Raw genomic sequence first — 24,494 nt, 5'->3', positions numbered from 1 at the left:
TAACCTCTGTTTTCCTGAACAATGGAAATGCAAATGAAGGATGTCAGCTCTGTACCCAAAAATAAGATTTCAAAACCATTTAGCATTTCACAGTGACAGCTTGAAGACTCGCACTTGTCTCTCATGATGAGAGACAGGCAGAGGTCCCCAGCTCACACTCAGATCTGAGCACTAGCGACTGATTTATCCCAAACTTTATAATATATGTGTTATTTGTAGTGCTTTTCAACTTCAAAGAGCTTGAAAACTATTAATGCAAGTGCACAAAAGGCTTCTGTTCTTGCTGCCACTCTACGGGGGGGGGGAAGATGGAGACGTGCCTGAGTCTGGTGGGGAGTTGCTTGGGCTCAGTGTGCCTGGATGGGGTCTGCCTGATGGTAGGGCCATGGGCAGCCCCTTGATACTAGTGCAGAATTGCTGTATAGCTTTTTGAACTGCTTGGACATGTCATGTTTTCAGATCTCTTCAAATTGATCAGTTTTTCTGTTCCAAATTCTGGTTTTCTTCAGAACTGTGGACAGCCGAATGCGGTGGGAAGGATGCTTCAGCCCCCTTCCCTCCTGCTTTTTAAGTTTTTGGGTGTAAAAACTACATGTAAAACATACACTTTTCCTCCTGGTGCTTGGGGCACTGTGGTGGTGCGAGCGGCTGGGTGAACACATGGGGTTTAGGGACAGCCATGGCACAGCACCACAGGGGCTCTGCAGCACAACTGGCCCTGCAGCATCCCAGCAGCGGTGCCTTGGGGGTACAGTTCTTCAGGCATACATAAAGAGCCATGCACTTCTGTAGTGTTTTCTTTGCCACTCTCCTGGGTGTTTCAGCCTAAATCCTTCTTTCTCAGTAGCTACCTTGAAGGATTTTACCTAAAATGTAGTTTTAGATATGTATGCAGTGAGCAAAGCATAGTAGTCTTAAAAAACCCATTCACAACAAGCGAATGAGAGCTCCATGCAGTAAATACCATCCCGAATTCCACTGTCATCCTGGACCGAGCAGAATTTGATGGGCCGAGTGATTCATCCATCAGTTATTTTTCCAGAAAATCATGCTTCTGGAAGATTATGCTTTTTATTAAAGGAAAATATCACTCTTAGTGTTCAGTACTTCCTGGCTTTGCTATCAAAGTTGAAGCAGAACAAAAACCGTATCTTGCAGGGGTTTTGTGCTTAATTCAAAAGAATGGAACTGCAGGGTGTAAATTGGTAGGAGAAAATTTTATCCCAATGCTAGACAAAGTTTTTGGTTTGTTTTGGGGGTTTTTAATCCTGTATTTTAACAGTTTAATAGAACAGCATAAGGATGTCCAAGTTATTCCAGAGTGGTGAGCTCACTCTTCTTGGGGCGGAAGAGGAGTACAGCATGAACAGGGAAGTGGACACCCCACAGAGCTACAATTTCCCCCTGTCTGTTTCTGACTAAGTGAGGTGTCGAAGCCCAGTATTCCCCATCATTTCCCTAAGGAATCTGTCTTCTCTGTGTCTCACAGGTTTTCTCCCAACTGCATTAGGACGGGGATCCCCAAACGGTCACTGAGCAACGCCATTCACCCACCGCTCACCACGTGCTGAATCCTTTTTCTGCTCTCTTTAAAAAAGGGGAGGGGGTGGAAAGAAGGAAACAAAGCAATAATTACATTGACCATGCCTTGGTTCAGTAACGACCTGGTGACTGGAGCCCCCATTGTACAGCGGGCCCCAGGTATGTTGGAAGATACAAATGTTTTCACAACACTTTCTGTATTTTCCTATGGGTGCTGGGAGCATCAGTGCTCCGGTTCCGCATCCATGCAGGTCTCCCAGGGGTTCTGGGGGAACCGAGGCAGCGCGATCAGGAGGAGGGCAATGCCACAGATGAAAAGCAGGACGAAGGAGGCGCAGGCACAGGCGAAGGACCAGGAGTAACTGTACTCGATCCAGAGCGTCTCCTTGCTGTCGATCATCCTCTTCACGGATTGTCTCATGACTTCAACAGAGATGATGATGCAGAGACCTGAAGGAAGACAGGAGCACCGGGGTGAACGACCAGCTGCTGGTTCTGCATCCTTAATTAACCACTTCATCTGCTTGCCTACAGGAGCTGCAGTGAGATTCACATTGACTGCAGTGTTTGAAGGAGCCAATGCTGTCAACTGCTTAGAGCTCTGCTATCACCCAGGCCATCCAAGTCAGCCGGTGACTTGTAGAGTGTGATCTTTAAGGCAGGATTGGATAGGGAAATTGGTGGGGGAGGAATAATGGCATTCCCTAGGGAGCTTGTCCAAAGGTTGGATAAGATTGTTACTGAGGGCACAATTTGCACCTCTGTCTTTCACTCATTGTGACGTGTCAGGGTGTTACTATCTCATGTAAAACTGCAGTCTTCATGCTTTTGGGAGACAGCTGTGTATTTTGGGCCTGAATAGGCTCTTTCTTTGGCATGAGTCTAAATAAATGAGGTGGAATGGTGAACATCCCTCATTTAGACTGGGGCTGGCACTGAATATGCTAGAAATACCCCTTTTAAAGGTAGCTGAACAGACACGCTGCTGGGTAATGCTTGTTGAGCAGGATGCTTTCAGAGCTCTTCAGCTGGAGCAGCACACAGGGACCTGTAGTCTGACTGTGGCTGGGAAGAAAATGCCAGTTTCAGGGTGTTTTAGAAGTGTCTCCATCCTCCCAGGATCTGAATGTCTCTGTTGTCCTATGAACTGAGTGCAAGCATGTGAGCACCAAGCCTCCTACCTGCAAAGGTGTAGAACATGGACGCTGGCTTCAGCAGATAGTCCCTCTTCTTTCTGAAGGATAAGAGGACGCAGATTGTGCCGATGATTGCAAAGCCAACGCTGAAGATGGCAATGGCTGCAGCCGAAATGCTGTACTCTGCCAAAGCAAAACAAACACCAAACAGTGCGAAGGGATGCAGGCTCTGAGCGTGCTCCCATCAGCTGTGGTGACTGAGAAATACATGTACATAGCAAGGTGACTGTGGTGAACTGAGTTTTTCCCTCAAATAAAAGCAGGGGCAAGTATTGACCATGCATCTGCTGAATGTGAAGGGTACAAAAAACAGAGCAGGAGGAGGAATCACTTTATGAACACTTACTGACGGAGCGAATGGCACCACAGTTGGGCTGAAGAAGCTCTGGGCTGGAGCTGTTTTAGCTCTGCTGCATAGATGTTATTGTTGAAGCCTTTCTGGACTCTGTGCTCTCGCTTCTTCCATCACCCCACACTCTGCTCTCAGAGTAAATAGGCAGCCTCATGCTATTTTTACTCTGTGCCTGTACAGCAGAGCCCTGACGAGGCCCCCACGCATGGTGCTGATGTTGTACGATGCAGAAGGACAGCTGTGTCCTCCATGGGGCTCAAAACCTGAGCTGGCAAAGCAGGCAGGAGGCCAGAGGTGAGGTGTTTGCATGGTACCTCTTCTATTTATCTGTATTTCTCCCTTAAGCCAATGATTTCCAGGTCTGTGGAACCCAGCTCGTTCAGAGCACAGGATTAAACCCTCCATAAAGCACCCTGGTTTTTGCTAAGCCAGCTAAGATGTGTGCTGGACACTTCCCCCAGCTGACTTCAGTGCCTGAATGGAGGGGACGAATTGCTAATTGAATAATTCAGGCCTTCATTTACATCTTGCATTTGTTTTCAGATGAATTTAATATTTAACACACGCAGCCATGCGTGAGCATCGCAGGCCTGGTGATATTTGCCTTTCAAGCCATTAAAATATAGATCTCCCAGGCAAAATCATGAAGGTTTTGCCTGTTCCTAATTAGCTCCCATCAAAACGTAGCTGCTTCTGCAGGGGGGAACAGCAAATCACTCTTTGTTCTCCCTGCTTTTCATACCACTGTTTCAGCGTGATTTCCTTCATGTTTCTCTTTCCCATGTGCTGGAAGTGCCTGAAACAGTTTATTTCCATAGGCTTTTCCTTTTGTTTCAAAGAGAAGGAGTTCTTCCTGATTCTTTCCCTGACATGACCAAGAAGGCATCGGGTGTGTTTTTAGACCAGATGGCTGGATCTGGGAATACACAGAGCAAAAGCAGGTAGTGCCCATATATGCTCTTCTATCCACTTAAGATTCCCATTCCTTCCTGTCTTAGGAAAGTGCTCCTTTAGCAAACCCATCTGCAGGGTTTTCCACCATTATAATTTCCCTGCAAGAAAAGCAGTTTGTTTAATAAGTGTCATGCAATCATCTGCTCATGTACTGCACTGTCAAACACGTTGTGTGGCGAGCTAGAGAGGGATTTGCCCTTAATGAGAGCATGAGCAAGAGAGAGAAGCGTGTTAGGCAAGTGCTCTAAATATTGGCTTTATCAGGGACTCATTAGAAATGTGGAATTCATCCAGCTTTTCCAACGCCACACTCTGAGAACACCGAATTGTGGTTTTGTAGGATTTCTGTTCCTTCCTTCCACTGATTGCTCTGTTTTTCACATGGCTTCCATATAAAATCAATCCGAAGCCTAACATTCCTGAGGGTCTTCACAGAGTCTCTGTACTTCTTTTCAGGGTCAGGATGCTGTCTGGGGTATGATTTATTCATTTAGATTTCATTAATGTTTTCTTCCTTCCATGGCAAAGGCTCATGGATCGTGATAATGGCTATGTTCTAACGTCATTTTGATGCTGCAAAGACTCTGCAGTTTTCATGGGTATTGACAGTGTTATGTGTTTGTGGGACAGCTTTCAGTAAAACCACACTTACGAGTGTGAACGTACATAAAAGCTCTTCCCATGAAGCTGGCCTTTGAACTCGTTCAGAGCATTCTCCACATTTTTCCCAGCCGATGGAATCTGATAGGAATTCCCCTACTGTTTTCAGTGGGACCAGGGCTGAGCCCTCATTTTGGGGACCCCTTTACCTTAGACCTTATGTACACCTCAGCTCATACAACGTTAGGGGAATGTTTTTCAGGCTCATTCTTACCTTTCTGAGTGGTTACTTCAAATATCTCTGAGCTCTGTCCTGGGGTGAAGTGCTTGAAGTAGGAGCAGTTGTGTTCTGGAAGAGAAAAGGAAATGTAATTTTGTATAAACCTTGGGTTAGACATAGTAAAACTGGATTTGCTTTTTACTGATGTATCAAACATGCAGTGTTTTTGAGGTTCCCTGCCCTTAGTGATACCAGGAAACTGGAGCTGCATCTGTTGTGTTCAGGAGCAGATGGGTGGCACACCAAGCCAGGCCACCAGCTCCAGCTTCAACCTCAGCATCTCAACGGGATGGAGGAGGGTCTGGTGAGGCCCCGCTGCCTCCAAGCTCTGGCAGCAGCAGGGTTAGATGGTGGAGGGTGCTCTCACTATTTATAACCCATTTAACTGCAGGGATGTGGAGCTGGGGTGCAGTTGCTCGCCAGGAGGTTGTCTGGGAGGTGCAATCGCGCTGAGCGGTGCCAGCTCTGATTGCTCTATTCTGCTGAGCGGGGATGGAGGACACAGCGCTGGCCCCAGCATCCCTCCTGCAGCCCAGGTTGGGCTTCCTCAGCCTGGTAAAGCGTGCCAAGACTGCACCAAACACAGGCACTGCCTGCAGCAAGGGCACGCGTGGTGAACATCAGCATCTTTGTCCATTGAATGGCACCGGTTTCCAGGAGATGCTTTGTGATCCTCTCCAGCATCCAGGCTGGGTCAGGCTGTTCCAGGGCAGGTTGGGGGGTAAATCTGAGCCAGGTCCTGGGTGCAGGAGCATGCAGGGTGTGCTACATTTTGCCTGTGGGCACATAGTGCATTTTGGTGGTTATCTATAGCTTTAATTTCTAGTAGCAAGAAGACGCCAGTGCACTGTGTTACCTGTTGGGTTCTGTGCTATTTTTCTGTCATGTAAATGGCAGATGTTGGAGTTACTGATTCAAAGAGGATTTATTTTCTCTCTCCCAGGAGACAGGCAATTGCAAAGCAGCATTTTTGGGCCCCTTAAGTGGAAGATTCCTTTGAGATGCTCTTATCTACTTACTTGTATAAGCTGACTTTATTTAATGTGGAGCTTCTTGCTGGAGACTAGGTTAATGTTTAGCCCTGGCATCTTCTGACCTGCTCTTTATTACCGTTGGAGGAAACTCAGTTGAACTCAGACCTCTATCACTGAAATTGCAGATTCTGAGCCCAAGAGGAAGATTGTGTGCCTCTGACAGGGACTAAGTGGTGGCTGAGGCTGAGCATCATGTCTGGTGATCCCAGTTTTGGGATCCTTTGGTTCCTGTGCTAAAGAGGAAGGAATGGGATGAAATGGGGATGCTTTGGTATTATTCGGTTTGTCTTTTGATTAATTCTCTGAAAAGCCTGAACTCAAAGGCGGCCCCACGTGTGTTGACTGTGTGGAGCCCAGGGTGACGCCATCCAGATGCAGTGTGGCTGAGGGCACAGCACGGCTTTGTGTCCATTGCAGATGAGCCGAACCAATCCCTTCTTCAGTCTGTGAGGGCTCATCACAGGGGGACACTGCCCATGGTGTCCCTGCCCATGGCAGGAGGGTTGGAACTGGATGATCTTAAGGTCCTTTCCAACCCTAACTGTTCTGTGATTCTATCACACACAAACCCTTCTTCTAGAGATGCAGGAAAACGAGCTGCCTCTGTCTTGTGACTTATAGCAAAGCTCTGCCAAGGCACAATAAATAGGGTTATCACAGAAGGGGGCTAGCTCTCGGGGAGGTGGTTTTATGTAAATTACATTTATTGTGGGAAAATACAATTAGATTGGTTTGGGTGAAATGATGCACTGTTTAAAGAGGCTTCAGTGCTCTGCTGAGCTGGGAATACCTGTTTCAATAAGGCTCCCTGTTATTCAAGAGAACTGAGGGACTTCAATGCCTCCCTGGTGCCATCATGAATAAGAGAAAAGCCCATTTGTGTCACACCACGTTTACATAATGGATAGGATTTAAAATGGGTTTTGTAACGGATGCAAACTGCGTGGCAATCTTTGCTTCTCTCCACCCCTAACTGCATTATCTCTGCCAGGAGGTCACCTCAGTGTGCTGATGGGAACAGTCAATCCGAATGGGGTTAAACCTCAGGGGTCTGCAAGAAGGAGACCTCATAGGGGAAGAAAGGGCAGAAAGGCCACGAGGTGTTGGAGCCATGCAGAGCTTCAGGTGGCTGCTGAAGGGGATGGAGCCACCTTGCACTTGAACGTGAGATGAGTTTGTCGCAGGCTGGATGGGTAAATCCATGTTAAAGACATGGATCTTAACGTGAGGTTTCTACCTGTGTTAAGTCTGGAGACAGGACCTGCTGCTGTGACTAGAAGAGGTGTTAAGGCAAGGGCTGAGTGGTGGAGAGGGCCAGACCTCAGGCTCTGACCTGGCCAACAAGCCAGGGGAAGGCCTTTGATAGGCACTGAGTTATGGAGGTGGTGTCTCCGCATACTTTAAACTCATACCAGTCTTGCAGAGTGAATCTCTTGTATGGAGGCAGCCCTGCTGAAACCCATCTGCTCAAGCACTTCTGCTCTGCAATTGCCTGAACTGAGGTTACCGTGTTTACAAGGACCTATTTAACATGCCAGCAGCGCACGCAGGCTGTAGAGCATCAAATGCACCAGAGCCCATTTGTAAGATAGCAGCTACACCAGAGTTACTGACAGTGACGGTGAACTTGGTTTACACCCAGCAGTAAATTGCCCACCGGTCACAGTTAAAAACATCCCAGTGTTGATCTGAATTTGCCTTGTTTCAGCAGCATCTCTGCAGCAGGATGCTGAACACTTCCCAGTTTGTCAACATCCTCAGAAGCACGCTGTGAAACTTTAAAGCCCTGCCTAAATCACAGCCCTGCTTTGTGGCCTGCGAGCCAGGGCACCCTCGCCGTTTCCACTCTGCTGAGCTCAAACCCTAGTAAATAACGTTAATTGTGCCATCCATTTCCCCCTCGGGGAGCCACTGGTGAATGGTTATTAATGCAGTGATAAATTCTTCTGTTTCTTTTGCAGTCCTGGCAGTAATGCCTGGTTATGCCTCATGATTTGCAGGAAGCCCAGTGCCCACATCTGCTCTTTCACTGCGTGTTCGTTCATTCACATTGCCTCGGCTGCTGCAGGTTTCACAACCCTGCTGTTTCCCTGCTGACATCTCTTCCCAGAAGTGTGAAATCATTCTAACACGAGCAGTGGGGACACAACATCGTTTAGCAGCCTGGATCCACTGTGGCTGCACTCCCTCCCCTCCCCTTGCTGTGTTCCCTGCCTGAGTAAAACAGGGTTTTATGTATATATATATATATATATAAATATATAATATATATTATACATAATATATAAATAAATATAATATATATTATATATAATATAAAAAATATAATTTATATATAGGAAAATTATATTATTATATATTATATTCATTTTTAGATATTATATTTTAAATATATGATATATTATCTATAAAATGTATAAATATATAAATATAATATAAATATATAAAAAATGTATTATATATTATATGTATAATACAAATATCTTATAATGCAAATTTCTCCCTTTGAAACCTCAGATGCCGATTACAGGATGTCACCCAAATCCCGAAATATCTTTAAAACCTGGGAAACGACCTCTGCTGTGGGATGGGTGGCTCAGCCCCTTCACTGTCCCACTGGTTATTCGCTGTGCCCAGCAGAACAGCAGCGCTGGGCCGTGATTCAATGCCTGTGCAAGCACATGCTGATGTCTGTCAAAGATAGTGGCTGCTTTCGTGCTGCCCTGCCCTGTGAATGTGGTTTTTCAGACAGCTGGCTCTTTACGAGGTTTATATTTACCCACGGTTGTGCAATTCCCCTGTTTATCCACCCATTTCTATTGTTTTTCCCCGTTTGTGGGAGCTTTCCTCCGCATGCGAGGGGAAGGCGCGCAGTGACAAATGGGTTTCCAGGCACGTTAAGTACCTTCGCGCGAGACATTAAGCATATGGATGACACGCTCCCAAGTTTGGTTAGAGGCAGATCTGCACGCTGAGGCTGAGCTCCTCTCTTCAGAGCATGCAATTTGGCCAAGGAGATAAAGAATGGCAGTGATGCAGGGAGTATGCAGCAAGCCCAGGCAGTCAGGTTTTTCACAGGCGATTCTCAACTATGCCTTAACATCTATATTTCATTTCAAGCAGCGAGTCCGACATGAAGGCAATCCTGTTATTTCTGTTCTGGAAAGCATCCAGTACCTGATCAGCCTTCTAAAACAGCAGTGGAGCTCAGGCACGGAGGCAGTGTATTAGCGCAAGCGGCGCGAACGTTGCTGACTTTGCGATCAGCAAAACCATAATGAGCTCCTTTTACCATGGAATGCAACGGGCTTCCCGGAAAGCAGCCCTGCCCGGTCCCCCGCTGCCCTCCCTGCCGATAGCACTGGAGGAACCCGTGGTGGTGTTGATGTGTGGGACCAGCCTGCCAGCGCTGAGGTGAGGAGTTTCTCTGCTGAGAAACTGCTTCGAAGCAAGTTTATGACTCTTTGTTTCTTTTGGATGCTGGCAAAGCATCCCGCAGGTCCCACTTCCTCCCTGCCCTGAGCAATAGTTGTTATTAAAATCGCTTAAAGGCACCCTAATGCCCACCAGGAACTGGCTGTTCCGCTGGAAAGTTGGATCTTTAGGATTTCCAGGTCCATATATGCATGATGGACCCATAAATCCTGTTTCTTGCCCGCTGCCATCAGCGTCCCCGGGTGCTGTGGGACCCTTGGCTCGTGTTCAGCAGAATTTCCTCCATCCCATGGGACAATTTCCCTCTGTGATTTCCACCATGTCTGATCCTCCTCCCCTTCTCCCTGCTGCGGTCATCATTGCACAGAAGGCTCAAATATGGTCACAATCGGACGTGCAAGGCAACACAACGCACACTTACAGCAAGAGTGGTGACAACAAGATGTGATTGCAGACCAACAAGAAAACAGCCCCATGCCGACTTAAGTGCTGCGGGATATGGACCCCCTTTTCCTTCTGCTGCGTCCTGCAACCTCCTAAGCAAAGCCTGGTGTGATCTAATGTGCTTTCTCCCATGCATTGGTGCGTTGGTCACGTACCTCCTGGCAGGCTGATTGGCCCGCAGGCCTTCTCTTTGGGGTCTTGATCGTGAATAAAAATCCTCTTTGTACAGAGCCTCCATAGCCCGAAATGAGCCGCTTCGCAGGTGGTGTTGAAGTTCTCCACTTTGGGGCTCAGCACTGCCCAGTGGTCCGTCACCACGGCTGCAAACAGCAGCGAGATGCCCACCAGGATCACGAAGAACGTCAGGCGGACCTTCAGGGGTTTGCTCTCATCCATCCCGCTCCGCACCGGTGCTCCCAGCGGGTGATTTCCCGAGCTCTCCCCAAACCCCAGCTCATCCGAGCGCTGGGAAGTGTCAGCAGGGAGAGCGGGATGGCCGCGGGCAGCTGCCGGGCTGTGTCAGCTGCGCAGAGAGGAGGCTATTAATGCACACAGGGAGAGCAGCGCCGGCGGAGCTCGGCTTTCTGCCCCGTCCCACCGGGATTGCTTTGGATTCCCACGAGCCGGCGGGGCGGGAGCTCGCTCCCGGTGGCTTTCAGCCGCCGCTCAAAGGCCGTAGTCTCTGGACTTGCAGCATGCCCAGAAATAGGCATTAACAGGACCATTAACTTGGGAGCGAGGTTACAAAAACATCTGTGTTTATGCGAGCGCCGGGCCCGGGTTCAGCCTCATCCTGAGCAGTTTAATAGCCCGGGAGCCCGCTCGCTGCACACCCGTGCCTTCAGCCTGGGACAGCCCCTGCAAGGAGCCCAGAGCTGGATGTCCCTCCAGAGCCCAGCACTGCAGTGTAAAGGAAAGGGCAAAATAAGCAAATAGCTTCATTTTCATCTTTAATTTGAGTACTATATTTTTATTATCACCATTATTATTATTGCATTATTTTTGTTTTTATGATTTTAGTTATTTTTATTTGTACTAGTTTTCTTATTTTTTATAATTTTTTTACTAACCTGAAGTATTCTGAGTAGTTGGGGGTTTTGTGTTTGTCTTTTTTTTTGTTTATTCTTGCCTTTATTTCCTCATGCAAAACCTCTCCAGCACTCACATTCCCGCCAGCCAGGTCTGCCTGTAATGCCTATAGTAACTCCAGCACCCACCCAGCACATTCTTTCCTTCCTTGAGAAGTGACTTCTGTCCCCCGACCCCAGCCTCTCTCCTTCCCTTTGGTATTTCAGCTGATCACAAAGCTAATTTGATGATAATACCAGTGCAGAGGCCACTGTGGAGGTGATGTTACCATTGCGATGTCAAACAGAGGAGGGTTACAGTACCTCAATGTTAAAGAAATGACAGTGGAACACTGCAAATACCATGTTATCTTGTCAAGACAATGTCAAAGCTCCTCCAGCCCTGTTTTATGAACATTCCAGTTTGATGTCAAAATTAAGGTGCAGTGGTGTTAGCTCAAATTAAAGCGGACAATCTGCGAAGCAAGGAGTTAAGCAGAAAGGGGAGTGTGGGAAAAGGGTTAAGAAATAAGGAATAAGTTGAAATAGATTGATCCAAACTAACCGTATTGAGATGTGGCATCGAGGGGCTAACATTGCTGTGTTTGATGTGTGACAGGGTTTGATGTGGACACCCCTGGGGAGCAAGGGGATGTGTCTGAACCCAGTATAGCATCTGGTGCCCCGGTCCTGCTGGGGTTGTGGAGCCGTGGGCAGGAGTGAAGGTGTGTGGTGCAAAATGGAGGGGAAAGGGACTGGGGAAGGCACTGGGGCCATGGGCATGTCCGAAAGAGAGTACTCCCAGCCTTGCGCAGGACTGTGATGTGCTGTGCTGGGGCTGGGAGAGAGATTAGGGGCTTACATTTAAACCAGAACCAAGAGTTCCCATAAAATGGAAAAGCCCAAAGCGAGCAGCCTTTACACCAGAAACGGAGCGCATTAAAAATGCAATGCCTTCTCTTTTGAAGTACTCTTGTTAAGTTTCACTAGACATCAGCCGATCTTAGGAGCTGCAGCCTGACTCCGCTTCCGTGCTGCTACGAACCGCAGGTCCTCGCAAGCTGAGCAGAGGAAAACCGGTGCGTGCTTGCCAATGCGGGCACAAAGCGAGGTTCTGGTTGCTGAGGAAGCAAGTGCTAACGATCACACATTACAGCCTGCAAGCACTGCAGGGGTGGGAGCTCACTGGTTTGTTTTGTTGGTGATGGTCTTCGTGTCTCTTCCAGTGTCGGCAAGAATCGCACTTTTTGGTCTCATTTAGGTCCTTAGACCTGGGTAAGTTCCTCGGGTTTTGTTTCGGGTTTCCTAATGAAGTCCAGGAAGCAACTGAAGTGCAATCAGAAGGGAAGAGCTCATCCTCCCCAACCCTGCAGGGGGGTGTGAATGAGCTCTGATGAGCTTCTACCTGAGCTGCAGTGGCTTCCCCCAGGCTGAAAACTCCCGTTACTGCAGTAGAGGTAAAACACTGTCCCTAGCCCAAACAAAGCGGCCTGCTGCCACCAGCCTATGGGGCAGAAAGTATTTTGTGGGGTTATTGCTCCCCATGGGCTCCGCGGGTTTGCTACACGAGCTGATGTAGCTGCATCACAGGGATGCTGCAGCCTCCTCTTCCCAGCACGGGCTCCATGTGGTTTTGGGGAATGTTGTAGGTGATCACTGCTTGTGGCCCCTGTAACTGCTGTGGTGGGAGCCAAAAGGTTCCTCTGCCCATGGGCTAAGCCTCTGTCCTCAGCCTGTGTCCCCAGCCTCTGTCCCTGTGTGGAGGTGAAGCTGCTCTCCCTGGGGCTGGTGGGCTCCGTGCCTCAGGTGGGCATCTGACAAATACAGAAGCAAACCTGATTTCTGGAGGAGCAAAGGACCAAGAGACACCCTAAAATTCGTCTGCACGTCCAGATCACGATACCTAATCCTCTAGGAATGGTTCCTGCAGCCTCCCTGTGTCAGGTGGCAAGCATTCGCATCTAAAAATCAGTATCACATGAAATATAAATAGGCTATTAATGAGGACCTGTTGGGAAGCAAGGAGGGGTGTAATTAGTTGCACTTTATCAGCAGTGAGAGACACAATAATGATGCTCTACTGGGGAAAATGTTAAAGGAGGTGTCTCAAGACCAACTCTTGTGTTATTTCTTCCCTTTTCTGTGTTTCTTCCGGACCAGCCTCAGTATTTACCACAACCAGGTTAACCAAATCCTATGGTTCCCTCCTTGCAGAATGATGTTCTGCAGAAGACCCTTCCCAGGTGAGAATAACCCAGAGCCGGTTGCTCCCGGTCTGTGCTCAGCTCAGAAGTATTTACAGCAAACAGCTTTCTTCACATGGGAGCTCCTTGGCAATGTTTGAGCCCCTGGGCCTGAATTGCTGCAGTGTGCAGAGACCACCATAACTGCAGTGGGCTCTGCATAGATGATACCTCGGAGAACCACCAACAGCACCCTCCAGAGGGAGGTGATGGATGCGTCATCCCTGGAGACATTCAAGGGTGGATGTGATTCTGAACAACCCGATCTAGTTGAAGATGTCCCTGCTCATTGCAAGGAGGTTGGAGGAGATTAACTTTGAAGTTCCCTTCCAACAACCCAAACTATTCGATGATCCTGAAAGCTCCCTAATTCTGGGACTTAAATCTTGCCACTGAAGGCAACAGCAAAATGTGTGTGTTTCAGCTGATATTGTTTTCAGTTTTCAATAGGCTCCTGTGTGCATGAAGAAGAGACAGAATCCCGCACCCCCGGGCGCAGCCTCTTGATGTGCCATCCCCACAGCCCATGGAGCACCCACCACTGCCTGCACTGTGCCTGATCCACAGTTCTCTTCCAATACGGAGCACCATGCCCGGCGTGCCGGCTCGGTAAGCGATCCCTGTCACTGCAGAGAAGCTGTAAGATGAGCTGCTTTGCAGACAGGTGCAGAACACTCCTCATTCCCTTTTATTTTCGGCACCTCCCATGTCTGTTAGTTTTCTCATTCCAAGGAAATGCCACATCCTCCTCACTGGGCTATTTTACCACTTACTGAAGCCTTACGTTTTGCATCGCCCTCAAACAACATGATGCTTTGATACATCCCCGTTCACAGCAAGGCAGCCACAGCTCTTGGGTCACTATTTACACACAGACTTGCTCAGCAATGTGGGAAAAACCTTTATTTTAGTTCAAGGGAACCAGCATTAGGCTTGAGCTTTAAATGGCTCCTGGGGTTCAGAGGCATTTGGAAAGGTGAATCCCTGCCTCCCTCCAGACATGCTGGTTGATCATATGCATGGGGAGACGCTGATATACACAGGCAACGTTCATCTGTAACAACAATCTGGAGGCTTAGGAACTTGGAAGATAAGGTTAAAAGAAGTATTTTAAGAAGAAATAGTGTCTGTGATACAGGGATGGTTTGGAATGTCTGGGAGCAGCCGGGAGTTGCTGTACTTACTGCTGGTTTTATGGTGGTGATCAGATAAAGGGTTTTGTGGAGCTTCAGCACGCAGGGTTGAGCTTTCTTCAGGCAAAAATGGGCAAGATCAGGGAGAGGAGGATGCTTGGAAGTGAATTCATATAAAAAGTGGAGGCAAATCACAGGGTTAGGGCTGGCACTTCAGAAGACACTGGCTTATTCCTCTTGGTGGTTTGCAGTGCCTCTGGCCACTATACCACTCCCAAAACAGGCACTGAAACCAGAGTGTGTCACATATGGGCCAAGCTTAAGCTGGAAACAGAAGGTTTTTCATATTTTCTAACCCAAATACTGTGAAGGCAGCTTATCTCGGTGGTGTGGGGGACCACAAGAATAGTTTTCTCTCCTTTGATATATTGGCTTCTAATAACATTCCCAGCTGCAATCGAAATAGGTAGAAATGCGGAAATAATAAACACAGAAATCTCAGCTCAGAGAGTCTGGAAGTTCAAAGTCCATATACCTTTCTCCACACAAAAAATGAATACATTTAAAATGGTTTATTTAAAAAGTAAGGATTAAGTACATTATACATGGTTGTGGTTATACCAGTAGAACTGAAACACAGTGGAAATAACACTTTAGAACTGCAGACAGAAAGGTAACCTCAAGGGACGTGGTATATTAGCCCTTGTGGATATGTGATCCATACAGAAAGAAAAGGTAATATAAAAATAGTTTAGTGTTAGATGTATGGGCACATGAAGTGGTTTCTCCTTTTACTCCTATTGCGTATGAGAAACTAGGAAGAGAGCTGATGATATACCTGAAACTTTTGTTTCCTGGAAAATAGAGGCTGATCCCATAGCATTTATTATTTAGGTCTGCTCTTACAGTATGTCACAGGATAATGCCAAAAGGCTGATTTGTGTGGTAATGATGTGATGATATCTGCAGGCCTTGTTGAGAAATGGGGGCTAATTTGTTTGATGCTGTCTGGGGAAACCAGAGAGATGTGGAAGAACAGGTGATTTTTATTCATATCTTTTAAAACTATCACTGAGTGGTTTCAAACTCCGAGCACAATCTTCCGCTCAGACAGATCAGCCACGGAGCAAGACACTGCTCATGGGCAGGAGTGATGCGACTCTTTCAGTGTTGTCAGAATCACAGTTTTCCACTGGAAAAGACTGATTTGGGGGGGATTTTTTTTAAACTGGAATTGTTCAATGAAACAACTTTCTTTTTGCTTTGATTAAATTATTATTATTAGTTAAATTATTGTGAAATATTTAATTATAATTACTGTGCTGAGATTTGACGTAGACCATGGGTTCTAAATCACAGCCCCCATTCTCCCACAGGATGAAAGCTCTGGTCCCTGTTATCTCCCTGTACCTTTGTTCCCTGTCCGTACGCTGTATCCCGTGAGCATCCCATGAATACTTGCTCGCTCCATCTCCATTTTCAAAGGTGGTTTGTGGAGAAGGACTCAGACTGAAGCAGGGCATCGCTCTCAGAGAGCTGCTGAAACCAGCCCTGCTCTGGGGAGGAGGCTCTGGCAAAGAGGAACATCCCAAAACGCTCGGTAAGACTCTTTTGTTGTCAGGGTGTAAAAACACTGCATGTGCCTCTGCAGGTCTGAGCCGGGCTGTAGGGAAGCCTTGGGCTTTGGCTGGAATCAGATGGTTGGTTTCAAACACATTCACTGGAGAATGATGATTAAAAGAACAAAACCAACGCGCGAAGCAAACCTCACACTGTCAACTCCCAGTTCAATGGACATGAGCTTAGAAAAACAGCCTATATCTAACTCCTGGGTTTAAAGGGAATGGTTTTATTCTTAATTACAGTAAACACGAATGAGGACTTATTTCTAACTATTAGTTTTATTAACACAGTGGGAAACAAATAGTTCTGGGAAATTGCACTTGAAAAATACATCGACTATAATTAGATGTAAATTAATTAGCACTTAGTATGACACACTAATGAGACAGAAGGTTGGTGTTTTGTTTTCATTGCAAACTTCTACTTCTATCATAGCTAATCAAAGTATTTGAATATTACGAAGTCTCAAAAAGTAGGAAATAATTTATTGTTTGAAAGCATAAAGATTCTTGTAAAAAAAACCTTTCATCAAGAACTTTAATAATTTTAGAATTCTTTTATGTTGTCCTAGCCGAAAAGTAGGTAAAAAAGTTTTCTTGTCTGCCTCTGAATTTTTTCTTTAAAAAGCTTGCGTAACGTCTCTCTCCATCGTGTGTTGATACAGAAAGTAGCACAACATTTTCTACTTTTCAATTGTTCCCATCCCTCCATTCACTTCAGGTCTCAGAGTTCAGAGGTTTGAAAAAGGATCCCAGCAGAGTTTTAACCTGAATGGAAACTCTTAATAAGCAGGGATGAAGGCTCCAACCCACCTCTGCCAATATAACCATGCTGCTCTGCCAGGCTGAGGGTGAGGCAGAGCTTAACAGCGACTAGGGGAAGACTTTAGCTTACAATTGAGACTTGTGTCTTGGTTCTTGCAAGGAGAGAGGCTTTAGCAGGGTTTACCTGGAGGGGAGAAAGGATTCAACTTGCTTTTTGGGTTGTTAAGGCAGCTCCTCCGGGATTTCCCTGGAGGACTTGGTTCCGCTAGCTGAAAGCCTCATATCCAAAACACCACTTAGTCACAGATGCTGTGGCCATCGCAAGATGAATTAAGACTAAAGAGGTTTTAACAGTTTGGCTGAGCTCTCCCACTATCAGTGAGCCAAATCATGACTTTTTTTTCTTGTCATTTCTCTAGTCTTCCGATAGCAAAGATTTTCTGGCCAAAAATGATGGGTATATAATCTACAGGAATTAGATGCTCCTCTCTCACTGCACCTAATTCAGCCAAGGGGAATTGGGCACCTCATTCTCATATGGCTTGGTCGAGCGGTCACTAAAATTAACATGAATACTATTAAATTAAATTACCTTTGAGTCAGGCCCTCGAGCTTTGAGATTCCAAGCCTATGTGTAAAAAAATGAAAGCAGGAATTTGAAAGAAAAAGGATATTTCAGACTTTTTTAGAAACATACAGAAGCAAAGGGTACAAATTAGTTCCCCCTTAGGTGATGCATAGAGTTGTCTGTGAGCTCTCTGCACGTCAGTAGATTCACCATTACAAAATAAATTAAATTAGACCAAACCAAACCATCATTTCCATCTAAAAGCAACTATACCTTGCACCATGCGGCACTTATTCATAATAAAAAGATTTTAATAAATATCTCATAAACGGTGATTCTTTTTGTTCTGGTTTAAAAAATACAAAGTTGTCATCCGTTCTGTTAACACTCCGTCCCCATCGCTGCAGGAAGTTTTGCTAGTCCGAACTTATTAGCTTCTCATTTTCTCACGCACATTGCTTAGGTATCTTAGTTTCCAGTAGCGTTAGTGTTGCACTTGTGAAGCAGTAAGGAAAACAGGAATGCAGTCGCAGGGAACCGGCCACCCTGGCTCAGCTCTGCTTCTCACTCTTGCTATAAGTAGTCTATAGGGGCTCCTGACAGACAGCACTCAGCACCTTGCCAGATCAGGCACTAGGGCTAGTCGAAATGAGAATTCAAGTTTTCTAAATGTTAGGCAAGAAATGATATTTGCAAATATGCTCAAGTCCCACCTACTTTAATCCTTCCCTTTTTAGGTGTTTCAGGATGCACCCACCCTCTTCTCCCCTACCTGCATTGCCCCGAGGGACGACTTACACCAGAAATGGGAGACCCCCCTTACACCCCATCAGGGAGTCTGTAATGCTCAGCATGCGGGTGCTCTGCGGCTTCAGTAGCACAGGTCAGTTTTAGAAAGTGTTGCCTTCAAAAATACTCCCTTTTTTTTCTTTTTTTTTTCTTTTTTCTTTTTTTTCTTTTTTGGAAAGAGGCAAAGCTTACGTTGCATCAAAGGGAAGTGGCTCACTTGAGGAGCAGTTCGTATTCATCCTTGGGCTTGGTTATAAATTACATTTGCAAGTTCGTACTAAGGGATCTCGACATTAGAAAAAAAGAAGAAGTACAACAATTTCTCTGTAATCCTTTAAAACACACTGGTGGCCAGTCCTTTGCAGTTTCTCCACGACTTTGTACACACTACAGAAGTGCAGGAACATGAACCGCCTTCATCTTGTGACACCAAGAACTGAAAGAAACGAACTCCAAATAGCTTCAAAAAAAGCTACGAGCGTGTGATATCATTATGTTGGTCCAGAGGATCTCCACTTGCTACCTCAACGCATGCCACAATTCAAGAGGTGAGAGGGTATTTTAACATCGCTCCTTCTCTCTCATGACCGATCCATTCTGTTTCGGTATTTCTTCAAAAAGCACGGGAAAGGAAGGTGCTTCAAACAGGCGTTGTTCTCCTGTTGACCATGTTGACATGGAGTCCTTCCTTAAACTCCTTCTGAAGGAAGTTGTGAACCTGCAGAAAACTGGCTTCTTGGTCTGCGTTGTAGCTGGCAGCGGTTGTAACCTTCAGAGGCTCTCTGGAAAGAGTGTACATGGAAATCTCATTCATGGGAATGGTGCTTGCTATCTTCATGCCAACTGGAGAAATGTCTCTAGATGGAGAAGGTTCTGTAGACCGAGAACTGGATCTGGACCTCCGCCTCCTGTACCTGTAACTTGGCATCCTGGCATAAGGAGAACTGGAAGAAGTCTTAAGGAATTCCCTCCTGGTCTTAAACCTCAGCTCTTTGTTCTTCTCAATATAAATGTTCACAGCCAGAACACCTATGGTTTCAGCCACGATGAAAGACAAGGCTCCAAAATAAAAAGACCAACCATAGTTGTAATGGTTCTTTTTGTCCTCATCTCGCTTGTCACTCGGGTCACCTGTGTTGCTTGATATGTAGACAATGATCCCTATGATATTACTTAGTCCTAGAGACAGAAAAAGATAAATCAGTGGTTATGTGCCTGGGAAGATAAAACTCAAGCCATGCTACTTTCTGGACCTGAATAGTTCAAAGAAATTTTATTGCATTTATTTACTCTTCCATTTATCTCAAGATTTTATTCGTTCTTGAAAAACAAAGAACAGATCCACATCTGGGTCACATATGCTCGCATGGATCCCAAAATGCTCATCAGGATTTGTTCCCACCTCTTCATTGCCACCGTGGGAAAGAAGCAGCATATGGGAGCTCGCTAATATTGTTAGTGGGATTCTAACATTCAGGATAATAATAAGAATACGTTTTGAGCTCAAGGCTATGGCTGTTCACCTTGATCAAGATAAGTTCTCTTCCACCTTGCTGAATTTTCATCTATATGCAGTGTGCTTAATCCCAGCTTCAGGGAAAGCTATTAACAATGTGGACGACTCTCTCCGATGTTTCTAATATGAAAAATGGGCTCACCTATCGCAGGTGAATATTTTCTGCCATCATAGGAAAGAAAAAGGCCCTGGATGCAAGAGGTGCCTGATTCATCTAATGTTTAATACATTTTTAATAGTGCAAAACCTGCTTGTTACTGAATTTAGCCTCCTTTTTGCAGGAAAATGAAAAGCTTTTCTAGAATATACTTGTTCTAGAGCTTCAAAACATGATTTCGTCTTGAGCAATTTGCCCAGTGTGATGCTGTTAGTGCCCCCAATCCAGAAAAGGGGTTTATATTTTGTATGGCAGGGAGAGAACTGCCAACAAGCTTTTCCACAATCCTTTTCAGTTTAAAAAGGTAGTACTTAAGGACTCAGTTTAAGGGGAACATACCTGCTGCAACAAAGAGAATCCCAGCACTGAGAATAATGTTGTTTTTGCTGTTGTAAATCCTTCCTGCTCCGACACAGAGACCTCCCAGCAACAGCAATATTGTGCTTAGGATGGGGAACACACTGGAGGCACGGACAATGCCTGCAGGGGAGATAGATAGGGGGAAAACCAAGACAGACAGTAATCACTCCAGATGCCTCCTCGAGTGTAAGTACAGAGCTTACAAAGTCTCAAACCCTTTTGCTTTTGCTGGAATTATCACTGATTCTGCACCTCTGGGCACATTTTTGGGAGCCAAGGCCATGCATACATGGCCAATGTGGCATGGACATTCTTCACTAAATAGCTTAAATCTCTTTCTCCTAGAACATCCAGAGGTACCACCATTATCTGAAGCCACCACGTACAGAGCATCTCTGGCAAAGCATGAGGTAAGTGACAGCATCACGCAGGGAGCAGCAGTGAAAAATTCATGAGCTGGCTACGAGCCCTACATGTGGAGATGGCTTCAGCAGACAGATCCCTTCCGTGATAGGTGCACAAGGTGAGCAAATTACAGCTCTTGAAGTCTGCAGCAGCTAATAACCCCTTTTTCTGTTGTTGAATACCGAGGCTGCTGAAACCTTTCTGATTGTTAAGGGAGAAATTTCAACAAGTGTGTCTCGGATGTTTGTGTTTAGTTTCCTGACAGCTAAGTAGAGCCATTTAAAATTCCGTGCTTCAGTCCATTCACCAGAATGGGCTATAAAACCCCTGGAAAAAAGATTTAAAACACCACTTGAGGCAGCTTTCAAAGTCGGGTCACTACAAGACCAAGCAGCGATTGAAAGGGAAGTGGCAGGGAGGGAACAAAAAGGCTGAGAGAAAAATAAACAAGTACAAGGCGAGAGATGTCTGCATTGTAAAACCAAAGGGGTGAAACCTGGTAGGCGTCCCTGAAAGGCAGAGCGAGGAAATGAGTTATATTGTTGTAGAGAGAGAGGATTTTGTTGAAGAATGGGAGATAGGGTGCTGTGGAAAACAGGATTGCCCCAGAGCTGGGGACAGGGGAGAGGCAAAGGCGCAGAGGGGAGCCCCACCAGGGTGAGCGGGTGCGTGGGCATGGGGCCAGAGGCTGCTGTCCCAGGGCTGGGTGCACGGAGAGGAGCAAACCTCCCTCGGGCTGGATCTGCTGCTGTGTGCGCTTTCCCGGGTGCCATCCGCCAGCAGTGCCCGCTTCCCAGGGAGAATGAGCCAGATGTTACAGCTGATGCTTTCCCGTTTTACTTTTGAGGGCCGTGGCGTTCCCAATTCAGTGAATCGCTTCCTAACGATTCCCCTGGTAACCGGTGGCAAAACTCCCGCTGACTGCAAAAGGGACAGGGCTGGGCATTTAAAGTGCTTTTGTGAGGGATACAAAGCCCCCCCCCGGCTGCGGTCCCAGCCCTCATTAGGATGGTGCAAACGTAAAGCCAAAAGGACAGTCCCTGCCTGGGAAGCTTATGCCTGTATCGATCTGCACCAGTGAGAAAAGTCTGTCTCCTACCAAACCCGGCAATGTCGCTGCACGTGTCCTTTACAGACAGGGCATTTTCTAACCGGATCTAAACCAAATTCAGTCGATGCATTACTATTCAGACGGTGTCTTGCAATAACTGGCAAATCCAAGCAATGAGGGTGTAAGGTTTCTAATCAAAGCCTGTTGAGTGGTGAGAGCCTGTTCTGTTGTCCTGGGTGTATTCCCACGTGTGTGGTATGAAGTAATGGTGCTTTGACCTTTGGGTCAGTTTTTAAAGTCAATTATTAGAAACAGATTCAATGTCATCTCTGTGCCGCTGGACATGAAGGCACCCCAAATCACTGTCTGTTAGTGTCCTGGCAAAGGACAGCGTGGCTTTAAAATTTACTGTGGCCCACCCTTTCTGGCTGTTGTTTCCCCTGTTTTATGGTCATGCTATTTATAATGATTTCAGTTAAATCAAAGAACTTTCCTAAAATGCTTCAGTGATATCATCAGCAGGAACTTGCCAGACATGCCAAATATAGGGAATGGGCTGTTCTACTTGTAGCAATAATCTGCAGAGATGATTTTTCTACAGTAGAGTGAATATGAAGAGAAAGAAAATCAATATGAATTAATTTTATTCACATTTATTTGTAATTAATTAATATAGAGAGAAAGAAAATGCCCAGTGTTCTCTTCTTGTAGAACTCTACTGTATATTTTTTTCTACCCTGTGTGGCTCTGGAATTTAAAAGGAAGCTCATAGGTACCGTGTAGAATTTACATATGGCTCCTGATACTGGTAATAAAACGACAACACATCAAAACCCATTAAGGCAGTCTGATTTTTGCTTTCTCCCCTGCTTTCTTTTCCCCTTGTTTACCATCCTGTCTGTTTACATCGCCTGCTCTGCACTGCTATGCCTTGTGACACCTTCTTCAGTGGAGCGCTGCAGTGTGCCTTGCTGCTCCTCCCCATGGGGCTGTGAGTCCCCGTACTCTGCTCATGCTTTTATTCTCCTCCAAAAGGCAGGAGCCAAGCAAACAGCTTTAAAAAGAGGGTCCTATAGCATGTGGGAAGGAAGTGTAGACATGCCCTGGGAATGGGGTCCCTCTCCTCACTTTTGCATCGCAGCAGAGCCTCACATATGCAGTGAGGATGAGTATGGCTGAAATCTCTTCTGCAAAGGGAGAGGTGCATGTGCTTCATGCAGTGCTGGGCTGGAGCAGCTTGCTGTCCATGGGCTGCAGAAATGCAAGAGAGGGAGGAAGCTGGAGCACATGCCTGGGGTTAAGTGATGCCGGCACCAGCATGGGCTCTCTGGGCATGGCAATGGTACCCTGCCTCTTGCTGCGGCTCTGCACAGACACGTGAAGGGGATTTTTTTAGACATCCCGATTGGTGTGTGTTGTCATAAGGAAGGCTCAACAGGAGGGGTCTTACTTGAGCTCTTTTGCAAGTGTTAGTGGTCACTATGACTGCTGCTCACTTTGCCTGAATGCCAAAGGGTAAAACCTAAACTCCTGCTCCTATCCACACCCTGGACAAAGGTCTCCTAAAATCGTTCTTTTTTTTTTTGTCACTGATTTCAATAGGCTTTTGAACCAGTGCCTGATTCTGCTGGCACCATGATGTTTACATTTATCTCAAGCCTCTATTAGAGTGGTCGCTGTGGAGCAGGGTGAGACCTCTCATGCTGCTCTTCCAGGAGCACCAGATGAACATGGCATTGGACCATTTATCTAAGCCAGACAGGAGCAATAAGGATTACCCTCACCGTGGCCCTCTGAGAAACTTGTGCCAGAAAATGGCTAAAGAACACGGCGAATGATACAGAGACAGAAACTGCAAAGGTGCTGCACAGAGGGCAAAATCGGGACGGAACATCTCACGTCTCCTTTGAAACAGGATGCAAGTATCCTCTTGTCTTAGACAATGATTCGATCCCTATTACATGTACGTATGAGCTCATCTCTTCTGGATTTAGATACATAGCCTTTCAGTAATCTCTAAATCAGGTGTATGCATTTTAAGTGGAGCTTCAGTTTTTCTCACAAGAGTTAAGCAGAGGAGCCCTGTTATCTGCGCAGACGATGTGAGGATGAGCTCACCTCTGTGGGGCTCATTTTGCAGAAGACATAAAGGGTTGGACCAACTTGTTTTTAAGATCTGTACTTAGTCACTTTGGAAAACAGCTTTTAGGAACACCCATCACAAGCACACTTACAACCAATTTACCAATCTCATGTCTTACTGCAGAGCTGTAGACTGCTTTTCCCAGCTCTCCCTTCTCTCCAAATCAAGAAGGCATAATACACTTTTATCAAGATGCTACTTAATTCCTCTTTCCTTTACAGGCCTTTTACTAATGATGTTTGTTTATGGAAGCTGACTTGGCATCCATTTAACATTAGTTCCAAGACTTTCTATGAAAGATAAATGCAGCTGTGCTCACACTGTGCTATCCTGCCTTCGCCTGAGCACTGAAATCATGTCACCCAAGTACTATGACTGATCTAAATTGACAAGAGTAAAGAGCAAAAAAATCTGGGTTTTCTGGTAAAGTGTCCTTTTTGGAGATTGATATTTTCTTCTCCTGTTAGTAACTAGAATTTGTTTCCCAGAAGGGAGCAGAAGGGCAGAGTGGTTCTCTCAGTGGTGTTTCAGGTAATTAATAGCAGTGTAATTGAGAAGCGTTTTGACTTGCGGGTGTCTCAGCCATCAGCTCATTCATTGCTCCCTGAAGCTTTCCCAGCGCCTTGTGAACTTTCTTGGTAAAGGGCACTGCTTTCAGCTTGGCTGGCCAGCCCAAAAGGAACAGTGAGGCTGGGCATCCTCTGGGGAGTGGGAAATCTGACTCAAACTCTGCAGGTTCCGAGACTTCCCATCAGCTGAGTGAGTGGTCATCTGGAGGAGCTGAAATGATCACCCTTACTTCAAACACCAGGCTGGTGTAATTCCATGCACAGAGCAG

At 46.2% G+C, this 24,494-nt stretch overlaps 2 protein-coding genes across 2 annotated transcripts in view; both read right to left on the bottom strand.

The window, feature by feature from the left end:
* Positions 1-1,634: 1,634 nt before the first annotated feature.
* On the bottom strand, positions 1,635-10,482 carry CACNG1 (calcium voltage-gated channel auxiliary subunit gamma 1). The gene is made up of 4 exons (XM_062612596.1): positions 9,993-10,482; positions 4,919-4,993; positions 2,724-2,861; positions 1,635-1,992 (listed from the first exon to the last, which is right to left on the bottom strand). The coding sequence occupies exons 1-4, from the start codon at positions 10,231-10,233 to the stop codon at positions 1,766-1,768; spliced, it is 681 nt and encodes a 226-aa protein (XP_062468580.1). The 5' UTR covers positions 10,234-10,482; the 3' UTR covers positions 1,635-1,765.
* Positions 10,483-14,837: 4,355 nt separating this feature from the next.
* Positions 14,838-24,494, bottom strand: part of CACNG4 (calcium voltage-gated channel auxiliary subunit gamma 4) — a 42,819-nt gene continuing 33,162 nt past the window's right edge. Inside the window, exons 3-4 of the mRNA XM_062612595.1 lie at positions 20,037-20,177; positions 14,838-19,203 (exon numbers count right to left, since the gene is read on the bottom strand). Coding sequence (XP_062468579.1) covers positions 18,665-19,203; positions 20,037-20,177 — 680 coding nt within the window. The 3' untranslated portion in view covers positions 14,838-18,664. The remainder of the gene's footprint in view (positions 19,204-20,036; positions 20,178-24,494) is intronic.

The sequence above is a fragment of the Pezoporus occidentalis genome, unplaced genomic scaffold (genome assembly GCF_034315485.1).
Source record: "Pezoporus occidentalis ecotype Australia unplaced genomic scaffold, CSIRO_AGI_Poc_V1 ctg160, whole genome shotgun sequence".
Lineage (NCBI taxonomy): Eukaryota > Metazoa > Chordata > Aves > Psittaciformes > Psittacidae > Pezoporus > Pezoporus occidentalis.
Note: the sequence above shows the minus strand (reverse complement) of the source record. Positions and strands in the feature narration are given on the sequence as shown.